The 16247-nt window shown below is 34.5% G+C and overlaps 1 protein-coding gene across 2 annotated transcripts in view; it reads left to right on the top strand.

Annotated features, from left to right (window-relative positions):
* Positions 1-16247, top strand: part of LOC149579820 (myb family transcription factor) — a 158882-nt gene that overhangs the window by 24156 nt on the left and 118479 nt on the right. For both annotated transcript variants that reach the window (XR_016352784.1, XM_089787137.1), the window contains exons 3-4: positions 3122-3233; positions 3544-3656. Coding sequence is in view for 1 of the 2 variants with exons in the window: in XM_089787137.1 (XP_089643263.1) it covers positions 3122-3233; positions 3544-3656 (225 nt within the window). In the remaining variant the exon portion in view is untranslated. The remainder of the gene's footprint in view (positions 1-3121; positions 3234-3543; positions 3657-16247) is intronic.

Raw genomic sequence — 16247 nt, 5'->3', positions numbered from 1 at the left:
GTATGTAATCTTTTTGAATAATTGATAAGAGCCATTGCTCGGAGAATTCTGAATACTTGGAACTCACCCGACCGTGTAGCCAAGAAGATGGGTGATGAGGTGTGAGAAAGGAATCATCAATAATAAGAACCAGTATTAGTTACGACATTTCAATATTTATCATTTAATATGAATTAATTATTAGCGCATGCATATTCCTGTTATTATGATCTCCTGCTACCTAGTCGTGTGGCGTGTTATATACCATGATGCTCAGTGCATGGCAAGATGTCCCCTGTCAATTCCAGGTAGGGAGGGCCTTTCTCATTAGAGATCATGTGGGGATATGTTGTGGTCCGAAAGCCCCTGACAATGTTTCATCTCTCCTCAAGATGTCGGACATGCATCAGACAGAGATAAGCTATGCATTCAATTGTTTATCGCAAAACAGGTAATATTACTTTTATTTATGAGGAGGTAAGATTAAATTGAGTTATTTCATTGTTACTATTATTTTACACCTAGATATAAGAGATAGAATCATGGATTGCTTTCTTTTATATGAATATCGAGTATAAGCATATTTCTAATCCTAAGATACTGTCACAGTTAAATATCGGAGGGAAAGGAATCTGAAGCCCTAATTGATTGAGAAATGATTGGAATCTTAAATGATACATTGGTATCGGAAGCCCTAATTGAAACCATGGTATTGAAAGCCCTATTTAAATCCGTGGTATTGGAAGCCCTATTTGAATCAGTGGTATCGGAAGCCCTAATTGAATTCGTGGTTGCGGAAGCCCTAAGTGAGTTAGCGGTATCAGAAGCCCTAACTGAACCCAAGGTAAACAATGCCCTAATTGATATAGTGGTTGGATAGAAGTCGTTTTTGTGGTATTGTTATAGAGGATTTGTGGACTAACTCGGGTGGTTGCAGAAGTATCCCTAGTTGATTTCAATCTCAGTTTTCTGAGGTATGTAGTTTTCAATTTTTGTAATAAATACATTTGATGGTACTTCAAGTTTTTACAGAAGTATCCCTAGTTGATTTCAATCTCAGTTTTCCAAGGTATGTAGTTTTCAATTTTTGTAATAAATACATTTGATGGTACTTCAAGTTTTTAAGTTAAAAAAATTTTGTCTAACTGTTTTTAACGGTAAATCTTATTCACATGAACATGAATGATATAACTATCTTCCTATGAAACGAAGTAGTAACTGTATTCCTTGAGTATGTTGGATGTTAATTTAGACCCGGGAAAACGGGATGTTACAGAAAAGGATTGCATTTGTGTCTTTTTCTTTGTCTAGATATCTTAGTAATCATTTGTAAGAATATAAACTTCATTTGAAGCCATCTCAAGCTAGCAAAAATAACCTGAAAACAAATGACAGCACGATAGAGGTTTCATGACAATTGTTTGAGGAAATGCAGATGACACAAAAATTGAAGATTCAAGAGCAAAGTTGCAAGGAATATTACAGTGGAGCAGTTTCCTGCCGTGTTGTGGGGGAAACCTTTTACATTCAAGACAGAGGATATGTGTGAATCATTGGTAAAATAAAATTTATAAAGGATAGCATGCTAGAGCTCATGCATGCCTTTCAAGATAATAATAATGCCGTTCCGGAATATTAGAAATGGAAATCTATCAGGGCTTTTACAAGATCCGGAGATTCTGCATCCTTTTTTTGCACAAAAAGAAAAGAGGCAAACACCAATACAAATTATTTTATCAGTGCAAAGGAAACAATAGAAAAGAAGGTAAGTTTTGAGGAGAATGTCAGTACTGTCACCACTGAAGAAGTTGTCATCAGTCATGATAACAAATCTGATTTCTATGACAGCAGTAAGTTGTGTTTGCGTCAGCATGAGACAAAAGAGATTTCACTTGTGGATGATGTTGATACTTGAGATTTGGGTACTAATGATGTCATTTGTGAGGGACTCATGCTGCAGTGAGTCTGATTTTTCATATCAGACCTTAGAAAATGTATCTGAAAATTCGTTCATTGGTAATAGGTTCCGGGATCTGACTTTGAATGGACATGGAGATAGAGTTGGAGTGTAAGCGCGTGAAGACATTGACATATCAGCAGCTTCTACCTGATTTTGTTGAGTCATTTGTTGAGGAACGAGGTGCTTAGCAGCAGTATCTAGATTATTGATATTTGTGCTGATGATAACAGACACGATCCTTAATAATGTTTGAAATTAGAATATCATGGGTTTTTCAATTTGCAGTCTTCATTGCGATGCATACTTGTGTATGTGATCAAAGTAGCTTCTATTTTATAAGATTATTGTGTCCTTAGGGCTATTTAATAAAAGGTGCATGAAACAAACTTTGAATCCTTAATAGTATTTGAGTTTCTTGGTTTTCCAATTTAAAGTCTTTGTTGAATCTGCATTGAGTGCAAGTCTGAGTGAAGAATCAGCTTGCATAGTTGGAGGTGAGCTCGAGTCAAGATCCCTTAGTTGATCCACTACGCACCCTGTGCATGTCAAAAAAAGACATTTCTCCATACATCAATATCTACAATACCAGGTTAAAAGAAGACTTGCACCTTTAACAGACACATCTTTACTTGGATATAAATTGATAAATATCTCCAATGAATTATATGCCTGGAGGAAAATTATTCATGATATTACGTCTTTCTTTTTAGTGTCAACATGAAGGAAGAAGTCATTTAAGTCCTCGTATTAAATTGTTTATAGAAATTTACTGATAACTGGTCTTTCCAGAAACCTGTTTGTGTCTTTTGGATTAAGGAAGAATCAAAAGTTCCATTCCTCATTGCTTTCAAACTTGATCCTTCACCTTTGATATATAAAAAATGTTGAAAGAGAGTTGTGATAATAGTATGGTTGTGAAATTCTGTTGATGTGTTTTGTCTCTAATGGATGCAAATAAGACTTATGGTTGTGAAATTCTGTTGATGTGTTTTGTCTCTAATGGATGCAAATAAGACTTACATTACAATGATAAATATTGATATTATATTTCTGTCAAATGAAAATTAAATCTTTTGTATTCAATCTTAAATTTTCTGAAGCCAAATCGCTGCCATAACTTTCATGCTTGATGAAACTTTATTTCTTGTGTTTTCCTTTTAAAATCTCATGGTATTTGTGCAGCGTCTGCTTTACCTTGGAGACCTCTGAAAAGTGTTTATGTTCGAGGTCATATGCTTTATGAACGGTCAAACGTACGTCGTTGGACACAAGATGAAATTGAAGAGCTTAGAAGGTATTTTAGATAATATTATTTTAATGTTGGCATTTTGACAAAGATGCATTTAATGGACATGATATGTCTACAATCCATGTAAGTGATCAAGAATGCTGCTAGAAATTTTTTTGTAGGTGTTTTGTACATTAATTATGCACATATCAAGTAAATAATAGAATTATATGTGATGATTTTCAGATGCATGCACAAAGTTTAAGTAATTCAGTTCAAGTTTTTGATGTGATAAACAACGTTATGTTTACCTACTGTGTTGGCTTTTATTTTATAGAGCCTTGGTACTTATTAGTGTTTCTTGCATATATATTAGGTTACACAATGAGCATGGGAAAAAGTGGAATAAAATAGCACAGGTTATAGGGAAGTCCAGATACCATGTGAAAGATAAATGGCGTGCCATAAGAAGAGGAGTGATGAAGCGAGGTATAGTTTCTTCCAAATATGTTCATATAGGAGGATATCGTGAATAATTTTTTTTTGTTACCTTCTGTTTTTTTCCTTCTCATGGCACATGTACAAATGATAATCTATACAAGAGATAAATGCTTCTGCTGAGTTTGCATACTATTCTCATATGTAATTTATATAAAAAAATTAGAACTGCAAACCTATAAGATGAATTTTCAAATTTCATTATATGGAATAATGATGAACCCTCTGAACTTTGAATGATTGATTTAACAAATCAAGGATTGGATATTGGATACAAGTGCTTCAGCACGCAGAATATTCTATTGTTCCCAACCTTTTCAGACAGTGAAATCAGTACTTATATCTGAAGAGCACACAAATATACCAGGGGGCAGGTAAGTGAATCAGCATATCAACAAAATTTCAATTTTCAAGCTTGATTAGCTACAATAGCAATACTTATTAACCTAAATCAGCCACACATGCAAGTAAGAACATAATGGAACCCAAGTTTTACAGAGAAATCCTAATGGGAGAAAACCATGACAAATGAATGCTTCTATCTATCTTCTTTTACAATGTTGGTAGGCCCCAACGTACTAGATGCATGGAACCCTAAATATGAAGCACCAACTTCACCAAATTGAGGCACTAATCTCAATATCAGTTTTCTAATAATCTGCTATAATGGTGATTATAAAACTGCTACATAATTGATCACGATATTCTCTCTAAAATCAGTGACAAACTCCCCATAATTAACTCCTCAAGTCAGAAATAATATTCTCATGTATAGTTGTCTCTTAATAATATACATATATACATTTCTCACACAACTTCATCTAATCTATCCGCCTTTTACATCTGCTGCTTTTGACTTGAAAAAATTGTGACTCTTCTTAGAGGACAATTCTTTTGATATAGTTTTTTTTAGGAAACAAGTTATACTATTCCTCAATAAATTGCACCTTTCTATTAAGATGCCAGTAAAACAAATTATCTTATTCCTCAGAAGATTGCATCTTTCTATTAAGACACCAATAAAGCGAATTGCACCTCTTGGACAAACAAGTCGCACCTTTAGTGTTTATGTCATTCTACCATACTGAATTGCTCCGCCAGATTAACTATGTGATTGCATCCTTTGCAAACTGTAATAAATTACTTTACCAAATCACATTAATTCTTGTCTTGGTTAAGTCACTGTAGTTGCCTGTATTGCCAAAGCTCTCATGAAGTCGGCTATAATATTAATGCATATCGTTGTTCATTAATCATGTTAATCCCTATTACTTTGATGCTACTAGTATATTATGAAGTCCTTATAATTTGCCTTAGTGCTGCCACGAGGATACAAATTGCTGCCTTATTAATGATTTTCTGTCCATAATGATGATCACTGTCTTTCTAATCTCTTCACAAGGCACAGTTGCTGCTCATTTCTACACATTGAATCACTGCATTTTTTTTCTTATATAATTTACTTAAGATTAGTGTTGCAATAACTTCAGTCAGTCATCCTTTGATATTGATAAATGACCTTTGTCCTTTGGTTGTTTAAAACTTTAATGTATACTTCTTCCTCCAGGTTTCTATTTAGAAAAGATGATTTCACATCCAACTGATAGATTTTTGTGACCCCTTTTTAGCAGGTGTGAGGGGTGTGGTAGTGTTAGCTCATCATGTGACCCTTGTGAGCTAATGTTAGCTCATCATGCGACCCTCCTGAGCTAACAAATTGTTTGAGGGTCTCTGGTGGCCGACTTACTATTTATAGTAAGTCAGTTTTGGCTAGTTTTTATTTTTGGCATGGCACTTGGGTGCGATACCTAATCAGTGTTGCTTTTGCGTTTGAGTGGATTACTTGATGAATTATGGGGTATTGTGACCTATGATTATAATTGACGTTATGTAATTAAGTTATACTTAATTAAATAACAATTATAAGCCTAAGTTGAGAGACATTAATAATAAAGTGCAATATGGCACCTAGAGGGAAATAATAATGATTATTCAAATTTAAAAGCACGCCTAAGTAAAAAGCAAGTTATGTTTGAGTGAAAAATGTGATGAGGAAGATACTAGCCGTTGTGTGAAGAAGAGGCTATATGATCAATTTTATTAATGCATTCTCAACCCCAAATTGAATTCATTTTATGCATGGATTTCAATGAAATTGTGGTGGTGAGAGCTTGATAAGGGTTTGAGTGAGATCAACTTGTAGGTAGTTGGCTGATTTCTGCATGTTTTTGAAGACACTTTGAATCAGTGCGAGTGCTGGTGAATTGTGTCAGGTTGTGACCAACCGAGCAGCATTTGGAGAGGCTTTTATGTGCGATTTTTGTCTCTGCAATTACATTAGGTCTGGACGTCATTAACTGGTCTGATCGCAGCTCATTACTGAGGCTGCGTGTGCATTGTTAGAGGCTTCCGTAACTCAGAAAATCCATACAATTGGCAGCGTTTGGAGTTGGCAAGACAGCACTTCCATTGAAGGGCCTGCGCTTTAGTTTCTTGGTTCATTTTGCATAATATAAAGGCATCATTCATTGCTTTGAATCCACGACAAAGCAAGGATCATCACTTGTGGATTTCAAAGCCATTAATCAGGCTCCAGGTTATATATATATATATATATATATATATATATATATATTCAGAATAAATGAATTAGTTATCTTGCAGAATGATCTTTCCTTATATATGCAATGAGTAATATAGATGTTCATTGTTGAATTCCATGTTCACTTTTCTTGCATTTGTAATTGCTTCATAATTTCCGAGAAAACCCAAAAAAACATATATCTCAAAAACACAAAATTCGCAAACCTCTTGAAGAAAAACTAAAAAGCATCTTTCTTCAGCACAGTTGAAGTTAGAGCCAGCAGGGCTATTTATAACTTTGAAGTACTTGAAGTTTGCGATTGCTAGAAACATCCTTATAGTTTCTATATGAGCAACTGGAGTAAAGGTATAATGTCCCCCACTTTCACCTGTCACATTTTGGATTTCAGTGAATTTCATCCATCCATTACATTGACATACGTTACAATATACTATACTACATACCATCATATTTCATCCCATCCTTTTGCAATTCATAAATACACTCAATTGCCCATCATTCCATAACCACATTTGCAATGCCGCCTTTGCATAATTCCATAGTTACATTTACAATACATTCTTTACATCATTTCATAAGTACATTTTCAATGCATTCCTATCATCACCATCATATTCTATATCCATCTCTTTGACAGCATTCATAGTCATATATTCATTATAATTGCATGCCAACATATTCCATACTAGCATTTTATAAATATGATCAAGTTGGCAACATTCCATCTCTCATAAATGCACTTATAAAATGCTATGAATCAATTACTATATTAAATGGCTAACTACGAATCGGTTACTATAATAATAATTTAAATATGGAAGTTAATTAATATTAATCAGTCAAAGACAAAGATCCAATAGTTACCATGAGCAAATTACGTACAACAATTGGTCAAGATATTAACCAAACCGTTTATTGAATCAGTTTGAGGAAGATGTCTATTCATCGTATTTTCTGATTCTTTGATTGCAAGCATAATATGAGTTTCGATTGATTCTCTCCATGGCATCAAAGACTTCTTGTACATGCTGTATAGACTATCTACAAGTTACAAGCATAAATTACCCAAACAGAAACAATACCAAATTGCAGGGATATATTGTAATAAAAAACAGCATTACTTCATTTATTGCACGGATAAAAATATACATATAGAAACAACAATTATACAATAATGCATCAGATACAACATCTTCAGCCTTGTGAGTAACCAAGTCTCTCTCCAAGAGATTGCAAATATTTACCTTCTTGAGAAATTGCAAGAGTAACCAAGTCTCTTACCAAGAGATTGCAAATATTTACCTTCTTGAGAAATTGCAAGAATTAGCGGTGCGCAGTTCTTCATTGTATAGTAATATTGTTATATCAGATAGGACATAAGACTATGTTTAATTTCGTTACATGCTGTAGCAGCATTAAAATTAAATATTGTGCAATATAAGAATCAGATTGAATTATATGTTATCATATTGATCTGATTTCATAGATCATCTTCCATTACTGGGCTTTATAGTTATCTGTTTGTCATAGTAAGAAAGAGTTGTAGAATAAGATTGATAAAGCTGAATCAAGGATTGAAATTTGATAGGTATTGCCCCCCCATGATTGAAATCAAAATGAAATAGAGGAGAAACAACAAATTGATAAATTTGATCAAATCGAACTAAAGATAAGGTTCTTGATGTAAAATGAAAATATAAGGATCACAAAATCAAGCTAGATCATCAAACATGAAATATTATGCCCTAAAGTTCAATTAGAAGAAAAGAAGTGGGGTGAAAGCAAATGGAAGATATAAGTTTGAAAGAAGTAGAAAGAAATGGAAAGAAGAAAGAGAATTTGCCTCAGGAAAGAGAATGCCTCAAAATCAATCAATTGTTTAAGATAGAAAATTTTGAATGAGATCACGAAAGAAGATAAGGTAATGAAGATCAAGACATGACCACAGTTGATTAAAAATCCAAAAGAAAAAATGAAGGAAAACCCTCTCTAACTCATAATGCAAACTAAAAATGAAAATTAACATGAAGTCTAACAATACAAGCTACATGAAAATGCAAAGGTGTACTTGCAATATAGCAATTGTAACATAGGATTTTGTGTTCATCATTCATGAAAGAATGTGAAGGAACTTATTTTCATCAGTGGGCCATTATTAACGGACATCGAAAAATCATACAATCATCACTAGTCACAAGCGCAACTATGAAGATATGAATGTGATTTATATCAGATTGGAATGTGGAAAGATTCTAACATAAGCATTAAAGACATAAAGGTCAAGATGACTTCGATGTTAGTGTACCTAATTTAATGTAGCAGAACCATGCTCGCATCAAGGCACATAGGCCGGGATGACCATAAGAATGACCATGCAAAAACAGTCAAGGATGATGCCTCAAATCTCCAAAGTGTTTCAAGCAACAAGAGACAATCTAGAGTTTCAAGACCATACCCACAAGGAGAAAGCAAATAAAAAATGCCCCATGTCCAAGTCCTCTAGCTATGCATACCGGAGAGACTTATTAGATAAGAACACTCAACGAAAATCAATAATAGTCAGCACACAAAGAAAGATCATGACATAGCTCAAACATTAAGTATTTGTGTTTTAAAAATTTAAGTGTGTTAACTGATATTGAGTTTCGAGGATAAGAATCGAATCTTGGCAAGTAGCTAAAGATCATATGACAAAACTGGGTAAGATCAAATAAATAAGTGTTGAAAAACACTCAATGTCAAGGGTTGTATTGAAAAATACAGTTGGGGTGGTGTTGAAAAACATTGTTTGTGAGGTGTGCTAAAGACTAACGCATCCAAGAGACCAAAGCTAACACAGTTATGCCCCCTAGACAAAGATAAATTCCAAACCAAGGAAACAAGGACAAGGAATGATGGAGAAAGGCTAAGTGTCGAGGACACGCGTTAAGAAATAAGGGTGCAAAGGCATCAAATAGCGCCCCTTTCTAGGTTTTCACCACTTGGATCTTATTGCGAATTTTTCAATTTTTCATTTTTTTTGGAATATATAATTTTTTTGGAGATACATCTGTTAGAAGTTGCAATCTTTCCTTGGTGTGTTTATAAACCAAGGTTAGACCTCCTTTCTTTATTGTTATAATATATTAGGATATAAGCCAAGGTATCCTAATATATTTCTTTTTTGTCCTTTTTCTACTACATCTTATTTTGTCATCTAGTGGAATATGTGAGAACAAATATATATTGTAATTTGTAATTTAGATTATTCGTCCTTAAGAGGAATCTCACACTTGGCCTCACAGATTTATGAATGGTGGCATTCATAGAAATGGGAGTTACATTCTAACTCCTCTCTCTCATTTCTATTTAAGAGATGACCCTCCTCTCTCATTTCTAATGAGGTTTCTTCCTCTTCTCAATTATTGTATGAGCGATTGCTCTCTCTCTCTCTTCTTAGGTTTTTTCATGCCTCATTCATAATGTCACAAGGGGTTTTCTTTGCTTTCCCCTTTCCAAATATCTTGTCTCATGGTGTTGGATCTTGAAGCTTTCTCTCTCCTATCTTAAGGTAATATCTTTTCATGCATTAACTCGCTTAGATTCTTTCCTGTTATTGCTTATTTACATATTTCTTTTTCCATTTCTAACATGGTATCAGAGTAGTTTAATCTTTGTTTTTGAGTGTTTGCATGAAGGTACGATTCGAAGGAGACTCTTGAGAGAGATTTCACTAATTTCTTTTTTAATCTTCTTAAGTTGGAAGAAATTGGATTTTTTTTTTTTGGATTTGGTTGGTTTACCGCCAAACCCGATTAACTCCTGTTTGCTCTAATTTGTGTAGGAGTAGCATTTATAATTCTTATTTTAATAGTATTTTTTAGTGTTTTTTTTTAATATTTAAAATTAAAATTTATTATTTCTCTAATATTTTTTTGCAGGGAAGACTTCATAACTCTAAGTTTGATTATTATTATTTTTAATTGTACTTTCACTATTTCTCTATTTGGTTAAATCTATCTTAACCAATCTGGGTTTCTACTCTGGTTTCTCGAATTTCTGCTGAACATCTTTCCGTTTTTGAAAAATTATCCTTCATAAACTCCTCTTGTGAAGCCCTCAGTTTTTGAGAGGGAGTACATACACATTTCCTACTGGTAGATATATCAGCAGACCCGGATTTTGACTTCTTCTGGCAGCATTTGCACATCGAGCCCTCCTGCTGATTTGGCTTTTCAATCCTCTTCGCCACGAGGAACTTTCTCGGTTGAGGCTTCAAATTGCTGGAAGCCCAATTTGAGTAATTCACCCCGCATCTCCTCGATTTGCACGCATGCATTCCAGATTCAGACATCTTTGATGGTTTCAGAGATCCTTCGCCGGGTTTTTGAAACCCATCAGCGATTTTTTTCCTGCCCATTGAAGGACTTTTCACACCCATCTGAGACTTTAATGTTCCTTTTGCAGCCATTAAACAACTTTTGAAACCCTTGAGGAGATTTCCGATGCTCATTTGGAGATTTCATAGTAGCTGCATTAGGGTTACAATTTTCTGCAGAACCACCGAGAGAAAACTTCCTCGTTCCATCGTCTTGGTGCTATTATATAAAAATAATTCTATTGAGGAGTAGCCGGAGACCAAACGCTCCTGTTCGTTGGCCCTAATGGAGATTGAACACCCTTCAAAGGGGATTGAACACCCTTTTGTCTTGTAGGAGACTTTGTCAAATTCATTTTGTTGCCTCCTTAGTCCCTCTGTACTGAAAAAATTGAATATCTATTCTCTCCCCCACTGTCTTATCTCTCTGAAAACCAAAATGTAGTGATTCACCTACTTCTGCGATGCAAATACATGCCGCCTCAATTTCTTCAGCGAACCCCTCCTTTCGCAACTCTATAGTAAGTTGCATTTGGAATAATTGATAATAGCTCCGCAAGCAAGTGGTTTCCTCTAGTGGAACTGAACCGTGATGATGTGATCAAAATTTTTGGCATTTGTTCACAGTTAAAATGTGCACTAAACTCATCAGCGGCATTATCTGCAAACAACTCTTCATCATCAGGTCTACAGACAGTCTCATAGACTCTCGTGTGTTTTCAATGGTGCAAGGAACCTTGGGTTTTGGAGGCTCTTCCTCGAGCTCCAAAGCTCGTTTTTCTGCAGCATCCCTAGAGAGCATCATAAGGGCTATGGCTACCAATCTGCAGTTGCTGGACATTCATATGCAGGTTTCTCTTTTTAGAAGATTCCTTGTTATGGTGAGAAACTTCAGAACAGAATCAGATCGAATGCATGCTCTCCCCACCCACTCTTTATCCGAGTTATTTCTTTTCTTTCTTATTTCATTGCATTGAATTATCTGGACATGCATTGGATTATTTACATGCATAATTATTATTCTTCCTTTTCTTTGATTTTCTCATTATATTCTTTCTATTTTTAGTTGTTAACACTTGTTATGTAGGATTGAATGCTTTATATAACGTCTCTGATCTATTTGTTGTTTTACTCCAGCTCATTCTCTATTATGAGTTTGTACCATTTTTTTATTCATTCTCTGTCATTTTTTCCAAAAAAATCAAATCATTCAAATCAATTTCTGCAATCCCTTTTCTGGAAAGTTTCTTAACATTTTTTTAGTATATTCTTCTCTGCTAGATCTGAACTCTATCATTATTTACTAACCTTTTTTGTAGGGTTAGTTGTAACAAATTTTATATTAATCATATTCATTCGTCTCTTTTGTATCATTATCTCATTATTGTTCTGCTCCTTTATTATTATTTGTATTAATGTTACCAAGTAATCATAATTTTTTGATTTATCTTATATAACTTAATTTTCATTAAAGTATTTAAAAAAAAAAAAATCTCTTTCTATAGAGAAATGGGACAATTTGTTTTAATAATTTTTATGCCATCCTTTGTATGCACATAGTTATATCTTTCTTAATGTTTTATTTCAAAAATTTACTTTTTGAAACACTTCCAATCTTGGAGGCATATGTATGGGAAAAAGGGGAGATCTTTTCTAGCCCCATGACTTTATGTTCTTATTACTTTGAGATTATATTTTGAACCAAGGTTTCAACATAAAGGTGATTACTCTACAAAAAAACAAAAGGGGTAATCATTTTTCTAGCATTAAGCTATGATTTAATAATCATACTGGTGTGATTTCATACTATGATATTTTTTTTTAGGTATATTTATTCAAGTATATATGGGTGCACACATATATACCAAGATAAATATACAAGCAATTTTGATTGTGATGTGTATGTTCTTGTGTAAAGTAAATATCTTTAATTCTTTCTATCCTTAAAATAGTTTACATACTCATGCTTACCCTTAATGGAGTTTTCTACCTGATATCTAATAATTTATGCTTATTGCTCTTCCAAATACTTCTTATTTATCTCAAATTATTTAGGTTTGTGAGTTATCTTACACTATTGCCTTCATTATTTAATGATTTGACATAATCGATATATTTGTACATGGTTGCAGTTTTATGCTTTTATAGCATCTCTTTATGCTCATAGTAGCATTTCATGGTTTAATACCATTCTTTTATTATATATATATATTTTTTGTAAGTTGCATCGGGAGCCAATTTATCAAGGTTAACTATGGTGGACCCGACAGTTTTTAACTGACTCATAGTTGCCTTATCTGGCCGTGGAGTATCCCTCCAACCTATAATTGGTGTGCACTTACTTCAATGGAGTTTCCCTCCATTTGTTCCACTTTGTTCCTCAATGTGAGGATGATATTTTATGGGGATTTCCCATTCCAAACTCCTTGTCTCCTTTGGTGTATGCTCCTAGTTGTGATTTATTCATGGTATGACTTCCTACACCTTGCTCATTTTTTAGTATAGGTGACGAGGCTACCATATCTTGGAGCACTCCAATATTGAAGACTCTATTTGAGAAAGTTGTTTTGACCCATGTTGATCTTTTTCCTTGTGGCAATGATGTTGCTTGTCCATGATGGATTTCTTATTTGAAGGCAATATGTTGTTTCTCCTCATAAACCCTTCCTTTGGTTCACATCGGCAATAATTCTTGGAAAAACTGTAACTTGAATTATTTGGTGCTTGAGGCACATGTTCTACTTATTTATTATTGTCTCTCTTATATTTCTTTGATAAATATACAATGTGATAATGTTCTGCATACTTTATTGCTTAGATCATGAGTCATGCAAGTTATGGTGTTGCAGCCCATTAACTTGCAGTGAGATGATTCATTAAGTGGACTGTCTATATCCACGTGATTGATGCAATGTTGATGCAAGTATCATTAGTTGGCCTTGTCTGTGGTCATTAGTACATTAGTTTAATATACTTTTCATGAGATCATTGATCAAACTTTTTTGTACTTATTGATAATATTTGAGCATATACTTTATCTTGATATTAGGTTATCTCCATTGTTTTGTGGTAACATGTTTTATTTTCCTCATTGTTTCTCTATGAGAGTTTTATTATCCTTATTCAAAAGGATTTCTAATTTGAATATAAGATGAAATACTTCTTGTGGATAGTTGTCTCGTTTCTTGTCTCTATGTTTTTCAGGTAATCTATCCAGGCACATACAAGACAATATTATTTGGTGTACATTTCATGACCTATCCACTTCTCTTTTGGATCTACGAAGATCTACCTGCACTCACAGAGACCTTTTGCATAATTGAAGACAATCAAATTACTTCATATTCAAGATTAAGTTGCAGATTTTTGTAAATTATGGGTTTAATACCCTTTGATGTAATTTCCCCAAGTAAAGATTCAAGGGGGGTGTTAGAAGTTGTAATCTTTCCTTGGTGTGTTTATAAACCAAGGTTAGACCTCCTTTCTTTATTGTTATAATATATTAGGATATAAGCCAAGGTATCCTAATATATTTCTTTTTGGTCCTTTTTCCACTACATCTTATTTTGTCATCTAGTGGAATATGTGAGGACAAATATATATTGTAATTTGTAATTTAGATTATTCCTCCTTAAGAGGAATCTCACACTTGGCCTCACACACTTATGAATGGTGGCATTCATAGACATGGGAGTTACATTCTAACTCCTCTCTCTCATCTCTATTTAAGATATGAGCCTCCTCTCTCATTTCTAATGAGGTTTCTTCCTCTTCTCAATTATTGTATGAGCGATTGCTCTCTCTTTCTTCTTAGGTTTTTTCATGCCTCATTCATAATGTCACAAGGGGTTTTCTTTGCTTTCCCCTTTCCAAATATCTTGTCTCATGGTGTTGGATCTTGAAGCTTTCTCTCTCCTATCTTAAGGTATTATCTTTTCATGCATTAACTCGCTTAGATTCTTTCCTGGTATTGCTTATTTACAGATTTCTTTTTCCATTTCTAACAACATCAAAGTGCCTATTGCTAGATTTTCACTAAGATGATCATTTTTTTAAGGACATTTTTTGATTTTTAGAAGTTTTGACAATATATCATTCTTTTTGGATTTTTGAAATATATCAAATTTTTTGGACTTTTGAAATATATTGTTTTTTAAAATATTTTTTTTGGATCAATAAATATATACAAAGGATGCCTCCGAGTATCATGGATAGAACTTCTTCAGGTGCAAGACATTGATAGGATTAGGGAGTCGCTCTCCCTCTTTTGTGGATAGTAAATAAGCACCGGACCCAACGACTGTTGTAATGATGTAAGGCCGAAGCCAATTAGGTTCAAATTTCCCCTTTTGATCTCTCTATTGTTGATTCTTAGGATTTTCATGTAGGACAAGATCTCCCACCTGGAATTCTGTAGGGCGAACCTTTTTGTTGAAGGCTTTGGACATGCTTTTTGCATAAACCCTCATATGGTCAAATGATGCTTTACATTTCTCATCTAGAAGTTCTAACTCTTGAAGTCTCATGGCACAATAGTCTTCATCTGTAACTAAACCTTTGAGAGAAACTCTAAGTGAAGGAATCTCGACCTCTAAAGGTAACACCGCTTCAGCGCCAAATGTGAGGGAAAAAGGAGTAGCCCTAGTAGGAGTACAAATACTTGTTCTGTAGGCCCACAAAGCCGGATTTCTCTGTAAATGCCAATCTCTGCCACTCTTATGAACTGTCCTGTGTAGGATCTTCAGAATGACCTTATTTGATGGTTCTTCTTGACCATTTTCTTGCGGAAAGTAAATGGAGGACCAATGTTGTTTAATCTTGAATCTCTTGTAGAGTTGTTTGAGGTCCTTATTTTTGAATTGGCCTTCGTTGTCGGTAATAATCTCATAAGAAATTCCATATTGATAGATGATATGGTTCAAAATGAATAGAGAGACTGTTTTGCTCTGGTGTTCAGATGTCATGGCCTGTTCCCACTTTGGAATTCCTTTAGCCTCGGAGTATGTTTGAGGTTCAAACATTGTGAATGTTGGCCATAAGAGTAGAGTTAACAGACTCTGTAGGTTTGCTATTTTTTTTTTTTCTTTCTGAGTAATTCTCCCCCCAATGAGCTCATCATCTCGAAGATCAAAAGGTGTCTTAGCCCAACACTTAGGCTGGAGAGGAGAATGACCAACAATAGTATCATGAGAGGCTTGATGATTAGGTTATTCATCAGAACAAATCTGGATCAAACTCAGGTGAAGCATCTACAAATCTGCGTGATCCTGCAGGAGAAGCTGGAGGTGTCTTTATAGGGATCGCTGGTATAATTGCAGCTGTAGGAGCTACCAGAGCCCTCCCATCAGGTGGACCTAATGGAAGCCTGAATCCCCAATCATGAGCTTTCATTGGCTGGTTTGCTGGATTAGGAACATGAGAAATAGGCACGAAAGGTCCTCGTTGCTCTCAACATCGATTAGGCGGTAGGCTTTGTGAAGACTACTATATCCAACGTGAGTTTCTGACTCTTGGCATCCAACTTGGTGCCTGACACATAGGGACCCAAACAAAAGCAAGGGAGCCAAAACCTTCAAGTGACTGATTCTTGGGACTTAGCTATGGCTGCTTGGTGGTCTTC

This window comes from Cupressus sempervirens, chromosome 1 (assembly GCF_028749045.1).
Source record: "Cupressus sempervirens isolate cs-2001-9-10 chromosome 1, ASM2874904v1, whole genome shotgun sequence".
Taxonomy (NCBI): domain Eukaryota; kingdom Viridiplantae; phylum Streptophyta; class Pinopsida; order Cupressales; family Cupressaceae; genus Cupressus; species Cupressus sempervirens.
The sequence above is the reverse complement of the archived record's forward strand: the minus strand, read 5'-3'. Positions and strand labels throughout refer to the sequence as shown.